Genomic DNA, 18849 nt, shown 5'->3' with positions numbered 1-18849 from the left:
AGGACCCTGCCGTAAAGTAACACCTTCGAAATATATTTAGCAACAGTAATACTGTAAATAAGATTGATTATGGACTCATGCACCTATCCAAGGTCGATTAATGAACTTTGCGCATGTTGAGAGAGGGTGGCCAGGCCATCTCGAATTACTCTCAGTGTGGTGAATTCAGCCAGCTGAGTGATTTAGTATGTCACCAAAGAGAATTATCTTACAGGGAGGTAAGCACTCTGTGTTATCCAGAACCTTCCGCGTACTACTTGCGGAGCATTGAGAAACGGGGATGAACCTGTCTTTCTCTCTGCGTGTTCCCTGGCGAGGGTCTCAGGCAGTCGTGAGGGTGTTGTCTCTAGAGTTCCTGGCCAATCAGATGCGCCGGCTAGCGCGTTGCCCACCCAGGAGCGCTTTTCACTGCAGTGGAACCCTTGACGAGGATCACCTTTCAGCATGAAGCATGAAGCATCCGTCAGGGTTGGGAGTTAATTCCCTTGTCAGATAATTCAATTCAGGAAATTAATTCAAATTCTCGGGATTGAACAAAATTTGTGGTTTTTGGCGAGATGTGTGGCGCTGTTCGTAGGGCAGTGACTCATGTGACAGTTGGGGGTTGATCAGCTGCAGTCCCTCTCTCTGTCCGTGACACATCTTCTTTGCTTTCAGTTGTCAATCTGAATAATGCAACAACAAAACAAAAAAAACATGGAATGAGGGCAGGCTGCTCTCCTAAAAAGTTTTTAAAGAAATCTACGTTTTGGGTGTTTTTAGTTCACTAATTGAATTTCAGTTAATTTCCTAAATTGACGTAATTTAATATAGTTCTTTCGTGCTTTCTCCTGATTTGGTAATGCCCAGTCACGCTTGCTCAGCATTGCTAAGCGCGACATCAATCAGTCGGAGCGGGAATGCCGAAGACGAGCGGGCCTCGCACGGGTACGAGCTCCCCGTCGACCAGCGAAGGTCGCTGGAGCACAGCGAGGCATCGCCACCCCAGCTGGCCGAAACGCTCCCTCCCTGGGCAGTGCCAGTGCCAGCTATGTGTCACCTTGCAAGGCTGCTGGCCACGGTCAGCGCTGGCACGGTCCATTACGGATTCCGTACTGATCCACGGGGCACGTCTGTGCACTACAACAGCGCCTTAACAGGACACGCCTCCCAGCAGCCCCCCCCCCCCCCCGAGGTGCACTCTGTCCATTTTACATTCTACAGGAGTCTACATTCTAGAGGGCGTCTTTTTTCAAATGAATGGGTCCTCATCAAGCTCTGCATCTTTTTCCGGTGCTCTTTATTTCCGAATCCTTCGCCGTTCCCGATGTGGCCTTGCGTGGCTGGAGCCTGGATGTGCACAGGTGGCGCTTCAGCAGCGGAAGCTTACGGCGGCTTACAGAGCAAACAGCCCCGATCCCCGGAGACCAGACTCGACGCCGTCATCGGCCTGGCAGTTTGAAGGGGTAGATGAGGATAGGAATGCAGGGAGCGCGCAAACGCGTGCTGTTAATAATAAGCCAGCGCCATTGGACCAGGGCGACCATTCTGTTGTGGTGTACGCCCCGATCGTGTTGGCTGTTTTTGGAAAGGGGTGGGGTGGAGCTCCACCAGTCACATCAACTATGTTTTTTTTTTTTTTCTGTAGCCAACAGGACAACGGCAACGGTAACTCATGGATACCAGCAACTATCTGGTAATTCTCATGGGGATCCTGATAATATAGCCAGGTAGCTTTGACCACTCTTGGCCTGTAGAATTCAGAAGGCCTAGAGCTGAAAGCAAAAGGTGCCTGTTTCCTTCAAATTTGTTGAGAGTCGACTCCGTTTCTAAGTCTAATGTAAATGTCAGTGTGGCGTCGTACTCACTGTGAGGGTCTTCATTTCCAATTCCAGTGGAAACATTGCGATGACAGAGTCACTGCCTGTCTTTGTTTCAGTTAGTAATGGAAACATTGCTCTTACATTGTAAGAGCAATGCCCCCCCACTCCTCTGGCCAGGACTCCTCTCCGCTTCGTTTGCGGAGCACCTTACAAAGCGTCGGCACGCGTTTTACTCCGCCGTCTTCATCAGTTCGGTCAGCTGTCCCCAGGGGACAAGGGGGGGGAACCTTGGGCCGTTCCACGCTAGTGAGCAGCGGGGGGGGGGGGGGGGAGGCGAGGACTGGTCCGGGGCTGCCGGTAGGACAGCGTAGTCACGGGCTGAATCAGCCACTAATTGGGTAGAACAGGCCTGTAGGACAGTGGCGCTTTTTTTTCTTCTTTTTTCTTTAGCCGCTGTCTGTCTGCTAACTCAAAATGGAGTTCTTGAGATGTTTTGGTGATTTTGCGAAATTTAATTAAAAAATGAGAAGAGAGATCAACCCGTCATGACTCATGACTTGGCTAAAAATAACCAGGGGAAAGATTCATTCAGCTTTTGTCAGACTGTGTAAGGCATTCCGTTTCGCTCATATGTGCTCAATGATACTGCCTGTAAACCATCATTATGGACATAGAACCACACCCCCACCCTCTCTTTCTCTTCACCTGTTCTTACGTTTGTCCTTATCCTCTGTGGCTCCAGCTGTTTACATTTTCATTATGTTTACAGTGGTATTCAAAACTTTTGACATCCCTGGTCAAATTGTTTTGTTGATTTGCTGTGAAAAGAAGGGTGCCTAAACTTTTGCACATGGGACATTCACGATTTTATTTTTTCAAGCTGTTAGATTTTTAATTTAGCAGGTGAATGGTAATTGTGCATCAAGATCTTGCCATATTGTTTGTATGCCTCCATGGAATATGGAGTTTCAATACATTTTAAACAATTATTTCAATATACATAGTCAATATATTGCAGCACTTTTTTTTGGCCAATATACAATCTTTGGGTCTTTCATATATTGCAGTATATTACATTACTATGATATATTTTCCAGAAAGTCCACATTGCAGCCTATGCAATTTCTGCAGTCGGTCTAAATCATGTGAAAGAATAGCTGTGTCACCAAAACCCAACTCGTGTTTTTGGTTGGACAAGGTGAAGGCTAATCTTGCCTCTTCAGTGTCAGGCTACACCAAGCTAATATCAAACGGAACAATCTTTAGTGCACAGTGCGTTGTGTGTGGGCAGGAGTTTGGTGCACAGTGGGTTGTGTGTGGGTGTTGTGTGTGGGCAGGCGTTTGGTGCAGAGTGCGTTGCGTGTGGGCAGGCGTTTGGTGCACAGTGCATTGTGTGTGGGCAGGCGTTTGGTGCACAGTGCATTGTGTGTGGGCAGGCGTTTGGTGCACAGTGCATTGTGTGTGGGCAGGTGTTTGGTGCACAGTGCATTGTGTGTGGGCAGGTGTTTGGTGCACAGTGCATTGTGTGTGGGCAGGTGTTTGGTGCACAGTGCATTGTGTGTGGGCAAGTGTTTGGTGCACAGTGCATTGTGTGTGGGCAGGTGTTTGGTGCACAGTGCATTGTGTGTGGGCAGGTGTTTGGTGCACAGTGCGTTGTGTGTGTGGGCAGGCGTTTGGTGCACAGTGCATTGTGTGTGGGCAGGCGTTTGGTGCACAGTGCATTGTGTGTGGGCAGGTGTTTGGTGCACAGTGCATTGTGTGTGGGCAGGTGTTTGGTGCACAGTGCATTGTGTGTGGGCAAGTGTTTGGTGCACAGTGCATTGTGTGTGGGCAGGTGTTTGGTGCACAGTGCGTTGTGTGTGGGCAGGTGTTTGGTGCACAGTGCGTTGTGTGTGGGCAGGTGTTTGGTGCACAGTGCATTGTGTGTGGGCAGGCGTTTGGTGCACAGTGCGTTGTGTGTGTGGGCAGGCGTTTGGTGCACAGTGCATTGTGTGTGGGCAGGTGTTTGGTGCACAGTGCGTTGTGTGCGGGCAGGCGTTTGGTGCACAGTGCGTTGTGTGTGGGCAGGCGTTTGGTGCACAGTGCATTGTGTGTGGGCAGGCGTTTGGTGCACAGTGCCTTGTGTGTGGGCAGGCGTTTGGTGCACAGTGCCTTGTGTGTGGGCAGGCGTTTGGTGCACAGTGCCTTGTGTGTGGGCAGGCGTTTGGTGCACAGTGCCTTGTGTGTGGGCAGGCGTTTGGTGCACAGTGCCTTGTGTGTGGGCAGGCGTTTGGTGCACAGTGCCTTGTGTGTGGGCAGGCGTTTGGTGCACAGTATGTGGCCGGTCATTTTGTGAACAGAGCATTAAGTGTTTGGTCCCTGCTTCATTTTGTTTATGCTGTAAGACGTGCTCAGGTACCATCAGCTATTCTGTTGTAATGTTTGTTTTTTATACACGACTTCCTTCCTTCCTGTGTGTGTGTGTGGGAGGGCTGAGAAAGAGGGGAACAGAGTATGAGGGAGGAAGGAAACAGGTGAGAGAGAGAGAGTGAGATTGAGGCTACCGGAATACCACTGCTCCTCCTAAAGAATCCCTGATCTGTGGTACGAGCCTTGAGTTGTGAAATATGGATGAGCAGATGGAGTGGGAGGCTGAGGTACCAGCTTAAAATTCAATGTTTTAGTTTGGGTTTCATGATCAATGTGGTGGCTCGGTTGCAGCCATCCTTACTAGCCTCTGACGCTGTGGACGCCGCACATGTAAATGTATTTAGACTGCTTGAGAGGTATCACATTTTTCTGGATTAATAATGATACTTGTATATGCACATACATTTTTTCAATCAGTATTTTTTATTGTAAACTCGTATGTAACATTTTAAAAGCCAAAATTGGTTATATGTCAGCAGGTAACTCATGAAAGTGAAAAGCTGAAATATGCTGCTTGCGCAAGTACTCACGCCCCACATGAATATTTTGTAGAGCCACCTTTTGCTGCAGTGACCGCTGTAAGTCTTTTGGAGTACGTATCTACCAACCTTGCACAATCTTTGGGGGAGATTTCTGCTTGTTCTTGGCAGATTTGCTCTGGGTTGTTCAGGTTTGTTGGGTGAGGTTGATGGCAAGTTTCGAATAGTGCCACAGATTCTCAATGGGATTGGAATCCCGACGATCACCTTATTGTCCTTGAGCCCCTCCAATGCTGCTTTGGCCATGCGCTAGGGGGCAGAGTCCTGCTGGAAGGTGAACTTTCTACCATGCTTCAGTTTTTTTAGAGGACTGTGTTCAGCAGTGTTAAGTTCCCCCCACCCCACCAAAATAAGCTCTATCTTGGTCTCATCAGACCACAGAACCTTTTCCCACAACTTCACTTGGTCACTCTGGTACTTTCCAGCGAACTCCTGGCACTAATGGCTTCTTTCTTGCCACACTCCTATACAGGCCAGTTTTATGTACAGCTCTTGATATTGTTGACTGGGGCTCCTTTAGTCAACTTTCAGCGATGGATCTAAGTGCTTGGCCTCTCTGTGGCTGCCCTCACACATCTCCTCCTCGCTTTGGCTGCTGAGTTTTAAAGGACGGCCTTTTCTAGGCTGTGCATTGAGTGCTGTGATGCAACTTCCACTTCCTGCTTATTATTCCAACAGTGCGCACTGTGATATCCAAACACTTGGATATTATTTTCTGTCCATTTCCTAATTTATGTATTTGTACTGCTTTTTCTCTCTAACATCCATAGAATGCTCTTTTGTCTTGATTTTCACACCTTTCCTTCAGGTTCTCAGTCTGACCAATGACTCTTAAGATCTGAGTGGCGCCTCATGTAGAAAATGTGACTGTTACTTTAATGGTCCACAAGTAGAAGCCAGTAGTCAAGCAACTGTGTCCTCATTTGTGTAAACTTGGAGCTTCTAATGCAATGGGCTTTAATGCTTATGTAAACGGAAAATATTTTCTTACATTTTCTTACATAACTAACGCCACCTTAAATAATTAATTTAGAGTTTCAGTGTTTTGAAATAACTGTATTGGCCAAGGGGTCTGGACACTAAGTGCTACTCACCAGAAAAGGAAAAGAAAAGGAAAAAAAAACGCTGATACATAGCACGCTCCCCTTTTCTTGTCTGAACTCGTATTTTGGCTGGATGTCAGCAACTGTCAGGTGATTCACTTGTCGCCTCTTGTCATTACTGTGCTTGTAATATGTGTTTTCCATAGCAGCCCTATTCATCACGTCTGCACCTGCATATTTTGTTTTCAAATCCGATATACAGGGTATGCAGTACACTGTATACGTTCTCTTCATTTGTATTTATCAGACACACTTTTCCAGAGTGACTTATAAAAGTGCAAACAGGAAACGTGTTAGTCTTTACTTATCTCAGTATCACAACTGAAAGCTGGGGTCATTACATAAACATAACCCACGAATGTTTATGAAAAGATTCCTGAACCCACTGTTAGTTAAATCTGTGTACTTTTGTTAACACAACAAACAGCTTACAATTTGATGCAGTGGCACAGAGCAGGAGTAGAGGACCTAAATGTGACCTTGGTTCAGCAGTGCAGCCATTACATTACATTTATTTGGCGGACGCTTTTATCCAAAGCAACGTACAAAAAGTGCATTTCACGGTCATGGACAACTACAAAACACAGTTTCAATAAGATACAATACTTGTTTTGTACAGCTATTTCTAGCCAAGAACACAGTTTAGTTCACACAGTGAACATTATTCTGACCTAACCTCTGCAAAGCCAACTAGGCAGAAGAACAAGCTACAGTATTAGGACAAATACAAATTACAAAAAGGGCTGGGATGGGGGAACATGTAACAAGTGTCATGAAAGGGGGGGGGGGGGGGCGATTTAGAGTGAAATATACAGAGTGGTGGTAGTTAGTCCAGGTATAGTCTGAAGAGATGAGTCTTCAGACCACGGCGGAAGATGGGTAGTGAGGGAGAGGTTCGAAGAGGGACAGGGAGTTTGTTCCACCACTGGGGAGCTAGGGTGGAGAAGCTCTGTGATCCCTTTGCTCGGGTGGGAGGGGGTGCAAGGCGCCCTGCTGCTGCAGAGCGGAGTGGTCGAGCAGACGTGTAGGATCGAATCGTGTCCTGCAAGTAGATAGGGGCTTCTCCTGTTGGCTGCAGTGTAGGCACTATAGGCTGTGTGCCACTACCATAGAATTTAACTATAGCCTAGCTATACACAGTGAAGCAAAGCTTACATATTGGCAGAAACATACTGGAGCTTAAGTATTGAAAGTGAGATATATAAGCTTAAATATAAAAGCTAGATATTAAACAATAAAGTATGCATAGGAAATCTTTGTATCGATTATTGAGGTGCTATTTCTGCAGTCAGCCTTGGATGTAAGTAAGGAAAGCATTAACAATTTTTGCAAGAACAAATGTGATTTTGCAAAATGCCATGTTTGATGCAAACCAAAGACCACAGAATCTAATGCCAGGCAATGATTTTGGGCTGTTCTGCAGCCACAGGACCTGGGCACCTCAGTCTTTGAGTCCACGATGAATTCCTCTCTATACCAGCATATTGTACAGGAAAATATGAGACCGTCTGTCTGACAGCTAAAACTTGCCCAAAAGTGGATCATGTGACAGGACTACGATCCTAACCACTCTTGTAAATCTGTGAGTGAATGGCTGAAAAGGAAAATAATGTGGGTTTTAGAATGGCCAAGGAAAAATCCAGAGCTCAGCCCCATTGGCATGTTGTGTTGGTACACTAAGAGAGCTGTGCATGAAGGAATTCCCTCAAACATCAATGAGCTGAAGCAGTTTTGTAAGGAGGAGTGCGCCAGAATTCCCCTGATGCAATGTAGGAGACTGACAAACTCACGCAGAGAATCATTATTTCAGGTCACTGCTGCTTTTTCTCAAACGTCTTATGCATATTGGCTTGCTTTGAATAATGGTTGAATAATTAATGACTGAGTAAAATCTCTTTTGTGTTATTTGTCATATGAGGTTAAATTAATCTACGCTTAGGATTTGATGAGGACTAGTTGAGGCTTAGTTATGTACTGTAGGACCATAGGATTGATGGAGGGTATACTTTCTTTTGCACCTTGCTGTATATTAATATTATAACTGACATAACTATGTCTGATATGGGATTAGAAACTGCAGCCCTTTGGTCCAGAGCTCTGTGGGTGATGACCTCGCTCCACGTGTAGTGCTGACAGGTCTAATGGGGGTCTTGCTCTGGTTCCCTGTGTTTTTGGGAGGTTTGGCGTGTCTAGCAGTGATAGGATCTCAGGATGTCCCAGTGCCCCATCCCAGCATCCCAGCACCCAGTGAATGAGTCCATGTGCCCAGAAACTCAATATGTGTTAGCTATGGAAGAGTGAGCTTTCATAAACCCAGTATTGGGGGGGGGGGGGGGGTTATGAAAACCAGTCACTGATTGTTTAAGCCAATTGAAAGGTTTTGCATTCTTTCAGCTAAACACAGTGATTGGCTAAAATAAATGAGTCTCTGATATGACATAGGGCCCTGCCCATCTTCTGGTATGATGTCTGTTTGTCAGTTTAGCATCAGTCAAATTAAACACGTCACCAGTTACAAGCCCTGAATCATATGAACCTTATAAGCAGCAAAATAAATGAATGTGAATTTGAACATGTTTTAGGCTGCATTGAAATGAGGGGAGGGCCAGAGAAAATGTATTCATTCATTGTGTTTCTCATAAACATAGAGAATATTAATTTATCAGTAAACTGAATCACTTCACTCTTTACTTTACATCACAGCTGGCCATTGGCACACTCTGTGCAGTGTTCCCACTGTATAAATATAAACGTTTCTATTATTGGCATTAGCATTGTTTGTGAAGAATTGTTTCCTAGCATATTGGTCCAATTCAGAATGTAGGCCAACACTCATCTTAATCCACTTTTAGTGCATTTATTCTATGGCCGTGGCAGCTGCTGAGCTGAAAATTGATGGAGTGGAACAATTCCCTTTAAACTGATTATTGGTTTCGACCTGTTTTCAGTCATTTTCCTTTATTAACAATACGGCGATTAATTCACGGAGTGCTCAGCACCATCAGATATAACCAGTTCTCCTCTATTAGGGGAATAATAACTTTATGTGCAGTGCAAAATTGTGTGCATTTTTATCAATTACATGGATAAGTGCTTACCTGAACATGATCCAGCCGTATCAAAGGCTGTTTTTTTAAAAAGGGGCGGGTCACGGAAAATGTAAGCAGTTGTCCTGGATTGGGAATGTTGGAGACCAGCGGCGGGTCTGAAGCATTAAACCTCTCTCTCTCATCTCCCCCCACAGGAGCCTATGGAGTGGTCCTGAAGTGCCGGCACAAGGTAAGCCCAGGGCTCCGCCCTGCGCCTCACTCAAACATTTTGTGACATCATCGTGACACGCGACGCGCACCGGAGCCCAACCCAACGTCGCGAGCGCGGGAACATTTTTTAAAAAACCCGCCGTTTAATCTGCTCGGCGCGCGAGGCGACAGGATCGCGGGACGCTCCTGCCTTCATTAGCGCTCATCAGCGCTCGTTAATAACGGGGAGGTAATCCTCCGGGCGCTCGGCGGAACCGAGGGGGAATTAAAGCTCAGACGCGTGACAGGAGCGGGCCCCCGTCTGTAATGTATTCGTGCAGGGGGGCACGATTGGAGCCGGGAGGCATTTGTGTAATTTGTCATTTTAATTCCCCTGGATTGCGAGAGAAATTTGATGAAATCAGAAAGGTGGCTGAGGGTCCGTCCGTTAACAGCACCGCGGCCCTCGTCTGTCAGACGGTACGTTTTTTTATAAGTCCTTTTTTTAAGGGCAGCGGGGACGGTAATTGCGATGTCTGATCAGGTGTTCCGCAGTTGAAGCTGCCGAGCGTGTTTTTAAGAGGCTTAATCTTTCCTGTTTGTGTCCTGCCGTTACCCAAAGATCTTCTGAGTGTCTCATTGAGGTAAGCGGTTCTGGGGTCCCGCTGCATTGCGGTCCCTGAACTGTATCGGACTTGATTGTTCTTGATTAGTCGCTTAATGTCCTTTTGAAGGATGATTTGCTCTCTTAAGGCCGCATTTTGTCAGAAATGGCTGAGCGTGCCGTGTGGGATAGGTGTCCTTGTGAGACCTCGGCCGCGAACCTTTTGTCCCCGGATGGCACCAAACGGCTGGCTAGTAGAGCTGCTGCAGGTACGAGGCCGGACGCAGGGGTTCCCGGGAAAGTTTTTGGATATTATTTACAGGACTTTATACCAAGTGGTCCAACAAAAAAAAAAAAGAAAATCAAAATACAAAAAAACAGCCTAATGAACTAGATTGACCCAAATGAACAGACCGTGCTACCCTCCATTGCTGTAGCTAGCCTCCTAAATGTGTGACTGTGACCCGTAGCTCCATAGCTCAACATGCGATTGGCGACGGCGGCGCCCCGGCTATGGGTGGGTCCCGTCTGCTAGGGGTCTGCTGGTGGATTGCCCGCCCAGGGGCTGCGTACTAAAGCCGCACGTGAAAAGTCTTCCCCCGACTGCGCTCTCGGCTGTGGTCTGTAGTGTGAAAAGAAGCAGCTGGTTGACGCCACGCGTTTCGGACGTGAACGGTGGATGCATGCACTGTCCAGTATCAGCAGTGGTGTTCCTGCATGGCTGCAAATAATTGGACATTCCAAATCAGGAGGAGAATTGGATATGTACTGCTCCACGTTGGGTGCTAAATACTCTTTTTTTTTTTTTTTCTTTAAGAAAATCAGGCATCTGTGGTGTGCAGATGCCTGATCACTGAAATCAGGCCATTTGTGGAAAATTAGGAATACAAAGCAAATGACAATCTGCATTAAATTAAAGCTTAATGAAAACATTAGGGAAAAAGTTGTACACCTGTTCTACAACCTCAATTGATCAAGATATCATCTCTATTAAAAACTATCATGCACAGTACAGTAAGTCCCCCAGGACCAAGTTTCAAAACTCCACGGTGAGAATGCGGATGCTATGAATTAGCCTTTTCGGTGTTTCAATGTTGAAACCCGTTTTAATTTCATAGAATGAATGACTTGTATATAAAATATGTTATATAAACTTCTGCTCTCTCACTGTAACAGCATTTAACACAGTGAGAATTAGGGATGGAGGGGGATTTGTGTTTGTATCTGTTTGTATTTATACTATTTGTATTTGTATTCGTCTTTGTTCAACCAACAAAATTATTTGTATTTGTATTCGGATAATACCAGAAAGTGGGTGGAGTTTAGCTCGGAAGCTGTATTAAATGCCAAAAATCCCAGATTTTTGCCATTATAATGACACTGCTATTGTTGAGTTATTAAAGCATTAAAGTCATGGTTTTACAATGGCATCAGTAATAATCCAGTTTAACAACAGGTAATTTGCTTTTTAAAGCTGTATTTAACAAACAATGACCTATTTGTCATATGTATGTGTAGCCATAGCAGGCTTTTATAACACCGAGGTGAACAGTCAAATCAAATTTCAGGCATAGGCAAAATGATTTTATAAATCAAAACATAGTTACTCACCCTTACTCTGAACTGCAGAGTACAAACTGCATGAACCCCACCACCAGCCCTACCCGACGGACTCTGAAGTCAATTATAAACTGAAAAAAATGCCTTCATAAGTAAAAAATATATATATTCTCATCTTCATTATGAACTACTGTGTGCCATGAACCCCTAATGAAATAAATAAAAAACTATAGAATGTAAGGCTAAAATATTTTGTTGTTTTTTTTGTTTAATACTTTTTCTTCCATTTTTGTTGAAGCCCCACTTTACCTGTGTTTTTGTTTGATTTGCGTAAGCTTGGGTAAAAGAAAAAACCAAAAAGCTTCCCTGGGTGGAACACATCTTCAGCTTTACTCAACCTTTTTCAAGTTGTATTTTGTGAAGGCAAACTCGTGCACACGAGCTGGGAGCAATCTAGAGCGATGGTGAGACGCAACATCCCTTGCTATACTGAAAAATTGCTTGGGGCAGGTCAGATATTTTAGAGCCACATGAGCCAGTGCTGGGTGTGTCATTCGCCTACGACCTGTGTCTGTTTTAACTCTAGAAAGGCTGCATGTTTTGCTACCGTTTCTCTGATGGCCAGTGGTGTCAGACAAATCCACCTTTACAGCATCGATTTCTGCACCAGCAGCGACCTCATTTCATAAAGATTACGAAACCATGTATTGAAAAACTTGAAATGAAGGACACAGCTGAATCAATTTCAAGGTTTGTTTTTCTAAATTATGGCTGTATTTCTATGTAGGCTAATGGAAAATGTATCGAGGTGTATTACAGGAACACTGAGAAAAGCGCTAAAATGTTCATGACATAACGCGAAATTGAAAAGTAGTTAAAGAAATACAAAGTGCAATATTTCTCAAAGCAAGTTCTTAGTTCGTTCAGCACATTTCTCCCTCCCTTCTCCTGGGAGTGTGCTTTTACATAGCCTGTACACTATCGCTCTCCTCTTCTCAATTCCACAGAGAACGCGCAGTTTTGGTGGTTTGCTGGGACAGTACGCGCACAAATCGGTTATATTTCACGCAGTTGCCGTGTAGCTTTTCTATTTCGTTTATTCAAAGTCTTATTCAAAGTTTCAGTGAAATATGTCGGTGGAATTATCTCATATAATTGTCGGTGGCGTTATAAGCCTATCATTTCTATAACTTCAGCATCCACAATTATTCATCCCCACCCTAAAGGCTTTATCAACTTCATCACAATTGCAGTGAATGAATTTTGTATGATTGTAAGTGCGAAATTAGTTGCCATAGCACTTAATTGGGAAATTCATATCGAAGCACCTGTCGTTCAATTGTTGAATGGCATGCCAGAGTAGCAACACAATCGCACCTGGGTAAAAGCTCCTGTTGTCTGTTGTCTTTCTGTTGTCTGGCGGGGGGTTTTGTGAGGAAAATGGCACAGACTGCCTATATTTCTTTACTGAGTCGATTTTGTTTTTCTAATTTTAAAAAACGCTGTTCATTTAAGCCAAATTATTGATGAAAGTCGTGGGAGGAGGAGGATATAGCATTCATGGCTTTGGAGTAATTTTAGTTTTAAAGTCCCACAAAGCCCCATGGCATCGCTCTGGCCTATCTAGTGTTAAGAGAAACTGTTACTCGCAGTCTCTCTACAGGTGTGTGTGTCTCTAATTGAGAAACTTGGCGCTGATTTCTGAGCGATTGGCATCAAAGAGGTGGGAAGAAAAGAATCAGAATCGCAATAATATTGGCCAAATTTGGGAGGAGAAAATATTTGTGAAGAACGCATTACTTGAGCATTGCCGAATATGGTATTTGTATGTGGCGCTTCCCTAGTGAGCATGAGGAGCTTCACAGATGGACACAGAACACGTTTGTCTTTTGTTTGGCTGTTTTTAGCCTTCAGTGGCCAGCAGCCCATATGACTGAATTCTTTCATTTTTTTAACAACTTAAGTTGGGAATACTTGTTTTATAAATAAAATTTTAGACAATCGTGTGTTTTGTAAATCTGTTGAAATGAGAGGCCACAATGATCTTTGTCGCAACGCAAACCTCTGTATGGAACCAGTATGGAACATACTGTCCAGCCATCCATTTTCTAAACCGCTTACACCTGGTCAGGGTTGAGGGGGGGCTGGAGCCTATCCCAGCATGCAGTGGGCGAGAGGCAGGAATATACCCTGGACCGATCGCCTATCCATCGCAGGGCCCACACACCATTCACTCACACACTCATACCCCGAGGCCGCTTCAGACTGTCCAGTTTACCTGACCTGCATGTCTTTCGACTGTGGGAGGAAATCGGAGTACCCAGAGGAAACCCACACGGACACTGCGAGAACATACAAACTCCACACAGAAAGGCCCTCGTCAGGATTTAAACATTCTTGTGAGGCTCTGCACCACCTTGCTGTCTCGAGCATGCATTAAATATATGATGAAATATATGAACAATATCAGAAAATATATGGACAATGCATGGTCAAATGTTATAGCAGCTTTCAGATATTGCAGTATTTTTTAAACGCTTCTTGTGAAATATGTGTATCATATTTTCTAGGAAGTCCACATATTTACATTTATTGCACCGTACTGGTGCCTGTGGGATCTTGACATGGTTTGGTGCGTTTTGGAACCTAGCAGAAGGGCATCATCTGTTGTCAAACGTTTCATACTTGTATCTGGCATATATGCGTGAGTGCACGTGTTCAGAACATTTTTTTCTGTTCACACAAACCACTTCTGCTGAAAGTTGCACGGTCACAAAGATCTGGGCTGCACATGATCAACCAACCAACCAACCAACCACATCAGAGCCTGTGCAGGCAGCCATTTCAACCACAGACAAAACTCCAGTTGTGTCATTTTGGCCCCTGTGGTTACTGTGGTCTCCCGGTATGAGCTGGCCTGAAGACATCTCTCATGCCGGCGAGTGTAAGATGAGAATGCTGTCAGGGACAGGTGAGTGACCTTTGACCTGTCACTCTGACGCGCTGTTGTGCGTAGTGTGCTGTTGACGCGTAGCTGCAAGGTAGCTCGCATAGTGGGTGCCTTGTTCTTGTGCTGGGGTTCAGTGCACTGTGGCTGCAAAACATTTTGCAGTTACACCCTCGTCGTTAATCGATCAGCTATTCTGGCAGGAAACACAAACCAGGTCAGTTCACACCACCTCTTGTTAACGGCCCTGTTTATTGAAACCACAGCCGGCGTGCCATTAGCAGCTTCGAATCAGGCATCGATCAGCCTTCCCTGTCCGAGCAGTCGGGAGTGAGATACCTGTGGCACGGGGCCCACCGAGGACAGGTACAGGACCGATTCTGAGGCTGCTGTTCACAGCTTTAAAGACCCCTGTTTACCTACTGCGTGCTCTCACCTGTAAACTGCAGTTTATCAGTTACATTTCCAAGCAATGGGCCTCATTCACAAAGCTTTTCTTAAATTATCTCTTTTGTTCTTAAGAATGTTCCTACAAAAAAGCAAGATGAGATTTATGACACGTGTGCAGACCTTTGTTTTTGTGCATATCCAAGGTGTATGAGATGATGAATTCTGTTTGTAAATTTTATGTGCAATCCTGTTCATGTGATTAGCATAAGGAAACAGCCATGAACAAATACAGATACGAAAAATAAAAGACGAATGCCGGAATGTTCTTGGAAACGTTCTTACGCACACAGTTTACGGTCAAATGTGACCGTACACCTGTTTCGTGAATCAGGCTCCACACAGTCAAGATTTTTTTTTGTATGTGCGAGATATTGTTTGACTGTCTTGAAGGAATAGGAGAAATACTCACCGATTCTCAATATAAAAATTTCAAATGAAATGTTGTGCATGCTACGCGGGAGATTCATATAGGGACGGGTGGGGAAAGATATTGACTGAAACGATGTCACAGCACATTAAGGGATATTTTCCTAGTCTAGTGCAGGAACCAGTAACCATGAGCAGGAGCCAAGGCTGACTTCCCATTGGCTGGTTCCAGCTGACTACCCATTGGCTGGTTGCGGCGCTGCAGTGGGAAAGGGGTCACAGATCTGCAGCTCGCCACCCACCACTCGCTTGTAAGTAGGGCAGCGTCAGGGACAGCGGCAGGCTAAACTGATGCGCTTCCTGCTCATTCAGGCGGATGAAAGAAATATCATCCATACAAACACACAGCCCACCTGGAACTAAACCTAAGCCAGTCTGGCCACAGCTCCACGATGGGGGGAAAAAAACATGTACTGTCATGTGTCCTATTTATTCTGTGTGACTGCCGGCATTTTGATTTAATCCTTTTAGATAATATTTCGAGGCCATAAATTATTTGGTTTAAATTTAGTTGCCTTTGCGAAAAAAATTGCTTTGGTAGACACTGAGAAACTCAATAAGCATGAGAGAGAAAGGGGGAAAATATAGTGAATTGTTTTAAGCCAGCCAACTCTTCAAATGAAAGATGGGACTTGTCAATATTTTATACTCCTTTGCTCTTTAGTGTGGTCGATTTCAAGTTAGGGCTCCGTCAGGCTTAAAGAGCTCCAAGACAGATAATGGTGGATTATGAAGACTATTTCACTTTTTTTATGAACCATTCTATCAATAGTAATTTCATGTTTTTCTTTTAAAAGGCTGTGCAGCAAACCCACTGCTAACTGTGCCCGGGTGTTGTCTCTTGCCACTGCCTGTGTCATTTGGGGGCAACGTGAACAGCACTGCCCTGGTTCATGAGCCGTGATTATTGAGCTTCATAATTCGCTTTATAATTCACTACGATTGATGTAAAGCCATTTGCAGAAGCAGCTGCAGAAGCGAAGGTCTCTGTTACGTGGCGCTGCATTGCTAGCATTAGCATTAGACTTTGATTATGGCAACACTGTCAGGCCTTCAGCCTTTCACTGCTGTCTCTACTCCCTGTAATTGTCGCTTAATTTCACAAGCTTACTCCTTAAGGTGTGTGTGTGTGTGTCCTTTTATCAGCTTTAATGATATGGTGTCCCATTTTCCAAAGTCAAAAAGGGATGGAGTTCTCCTGTCAGTGCTTTGAGCCAGTAAGAAAATTGGACAGTAAGAAAAGAAAAATGCTCCATATACTACAAAAGATGAAATCCAGGTTAGCGAAAATGATTTGTTTACAGTATAACCTGGTATGCAATTTGTGCTCAAGTGATTAAGTGAAAATGAACAAACATGACCAGTGCAAATTGTCCAAAAGCAAGCAAAATAAGTTATTCATTATTACAATTTCAAAACTATTTGCAAGTTAAAATAAAAAATTTTTAAATTTGTGGAACTATTTTCTTGCGTATAGACATCAACATAAATGGGTCGTGTGGAAGTGCCGTCGTCTGATTAGCGTAGTCAGGGTCCTGAAGCCTCGTGTGGTATTTCTGGTGGGGTTCCTGTGGCTCTGAGCGAGAGACTCCGCCCATTCCCCCCCCCCCCCCCCCCCCCCCCATCTTGTCTGTGTGTGCCGCCTGCGGCTCTAAGGACAAAGCCCCTCCCCCGACCAAGGGCGCGCGGGGAACGCCTCTGTGCGTAAGCGACCCGTTCCTTTCCCTTGTCGCGGCCCTCTCGCTCTGCGAGAGACGGCGCATCGATCGCAGGGGAGCGCCGGCGGGGCTGGCCGTTCCCGCCACAGGTGCGCCGGAGGCCCGCGACGCGTCCAAACACGCCCCGGTGTTCCGCTTCAGGCCTCCGCGTTATCGCGACCCCGTCTTTTGTGCTTGCGTCACCGTGTGTGTGCCGATGTCGTACCACCAATGTCGGGCTTTGCGGGTTAAACGCAAAAGCTAGATCCTAGAAAAGGACTCTGCTAAGTTTGAAGAATAGCTCGCCATCTCTTCACCTTGTTTAGGTTGTGATATGGGCCCAGTCCTAAAAAAATGATGAGTTTAATACATGCTGTCTATGCTCGTGTGACGCAGATATAGAGCGCACGGATTAATTGGTTCTAGATGTGTACGAGCGGGTTAAGGCCTCTCTGTTGTTGTTTCGGTGCGCGTCGTGGGGTTGTTATTTTTGGCGAACGGGCTTGTTGGAAATGCTCTGCTGCTATTTTCGGAGAAAATGAAAATGGATGGGCTTGGCTCGCAGGAACAGGCGTGTTCTCACGGAGACGTCCCGCGGAGCCGAATAAAGGGACGCGCAGCGGCACCGCGCCCTAAAATTCTCCCCCAGATTTCCCCTCGTTACCGGACCGCGCCATCTGCACCCTGATCCCAGCAGCACTCCGGCTCGGGCGCCAGGTTTTCGTTTAAAGCGAGCGCTGGTGGTTCTCTGTGTGTCGGGCTCCATCAGAAGGGCTGTTCAGCGCGCTCCTGCTTAGCTCCGCGCGTGTGTGTGTCGTGCCGGCAGCTTTATTTTTAGCCTGTGTGGCCAGCGGAGCTCACCCAGCGGGTTCTCTTAGCGCGTCACGCGCGCGGCCGCCGCTTCTCCTGTTTTACGCACGGAGGTCGAGTCCCACGCTCGCGGGTCCCCACCCCGCCTCGCCTCGCCGCGCCCTCTCGTTGGCGAGTTTGGCGATGTCCGCAATGTCCGCCAAGCTCCGGGTACGTGCCCTTAGCGGGGATTTGGGGGGGGGCGGGGGGGGGTGTCCGGTCTCAGCTTGCCCACAGACCCAGGGGGGAACCTTAAACCTCACCACACACACTATCCCTGGCAGCAAGATGCAGTATCAAATTTTTATCAGCCCGGACCGGAGCGCCCTGTGACCTTCAGTTCACCCCGCGGACTCCTTATCTGGGCCAGAGACGGCGACTGCGCCCGTAGCTGTAGCCGCGTTTAGGGTGACTGCGCCCGTAGCTGTAGCTGCGTTTAGGGTGACTGTGCCCGTAACTGTAGCTGCGTTTAGGGTGACTGTGCCCGTAGCTGTAGTTGGTGTTTAGGGTGACTGTGCCCGTAGCTGTAGTTGGTGTTTAGGGTGACTGTGCCCGTAGCTGTAGCTGCGTTTAGGGTGACTGTGCCCGTAGCTGTAGTTGGTGTTTAGGGTGACTGCGCCCGTAGCTGTAGCTGGTGTTTAGGGTGACTGTGCCCGTAGCTGTAGCTGCGTTTAGGGTGACTGTGCCCGTAGCTGTAGCTGCGTTTAGGGTGACTGCGCCCGTAGCTGTAGCTGCGTTTAGGGCGGCTGTGCCCGTAGCTGTAGCTGCGTTTAGGGTGACTGCGCCCGTAGCTGTAGCTGCGTTTAGGGTGACTGTGCCCGTAGCTGTAGTTGGTGTTTAGGGTGACTGTGCCCGTAGCTGTAGCTGCGTTTAGGGTGACTGCGCCCGTAGCTGTATCTGCGTTTAGGGCGGCTGTGCCCGTAGCTGTAGCTGTGTTTAGGGTGACTGTGCCCGTAGCTGTAGCCGTGTTTAGGGTGACTGTGCCCGTAGCTGTAGCTGTGTTTAGGGTGACTGCGCCCGTAGCTGTAGCTGCGTTTATGGCGGCTGCGCCCGTAGCTGTAGTTGGTGTTTAGGGTGACTGCGCCCGTAGCTGTAGTTGGTGTTTAGGGTGACTGTGCCCGTAGCTGTAGCTGCGTTTAGGGTGACTGTGCCCGTAGCTGTAGCTGCGTTTAGGGCGACTGCGCCCGTAGCTGTATCTGCGTTTAGGGTGACTGTGCCCGTAGC

The 18849-nt window shown here is 46.4% G+C and overlaps 1 protein-coding gene across 11 annotated transcripts in view; it reads left to right on the top strand.

Annotated features, from left to right (window-relative positions):
• Positions 1-18849, top strand: part of cdkl5 (cyclin-dependent kinase-like 5) — a 100909-nt gene that overhangs the window by 14793 nt on the left and 67267 nt on the right. For all 11 annotated transcript variants that reach the window (XM_035409348.1, XM_035409350.1, XM_035409349.1 and 8 more), the window contains one exon: positions 9098-9132. In XM_035409348.1, coding sequence (XP_035265239.1) covers positions 9098-9132 — 35 coding nt within the window. The remainder of the gene's footprint in view (positions 1-9097; positions 9133-18849) is intronic.

This window comes from Anguilla anguilla, chromosome 3, assembly GCF_013347855.1.
Source record: "Anguilla anguilla isolate fAngAng1 chromosome 3, fAngAng1.pri, whole genome shotgun sequence".
In the NCBI taxonomy this organism is placed as follows: Eukaryota; Metazoa; Chordata; class Actinopteri; order Anguilliformes; family Anguillidae; genus Anguilla; species Anguilla anguilla.
Note: the sequence above shows the minus strand (reverse complement) of the source record. Positions and strands in the feature narration are given on the sequence as shown.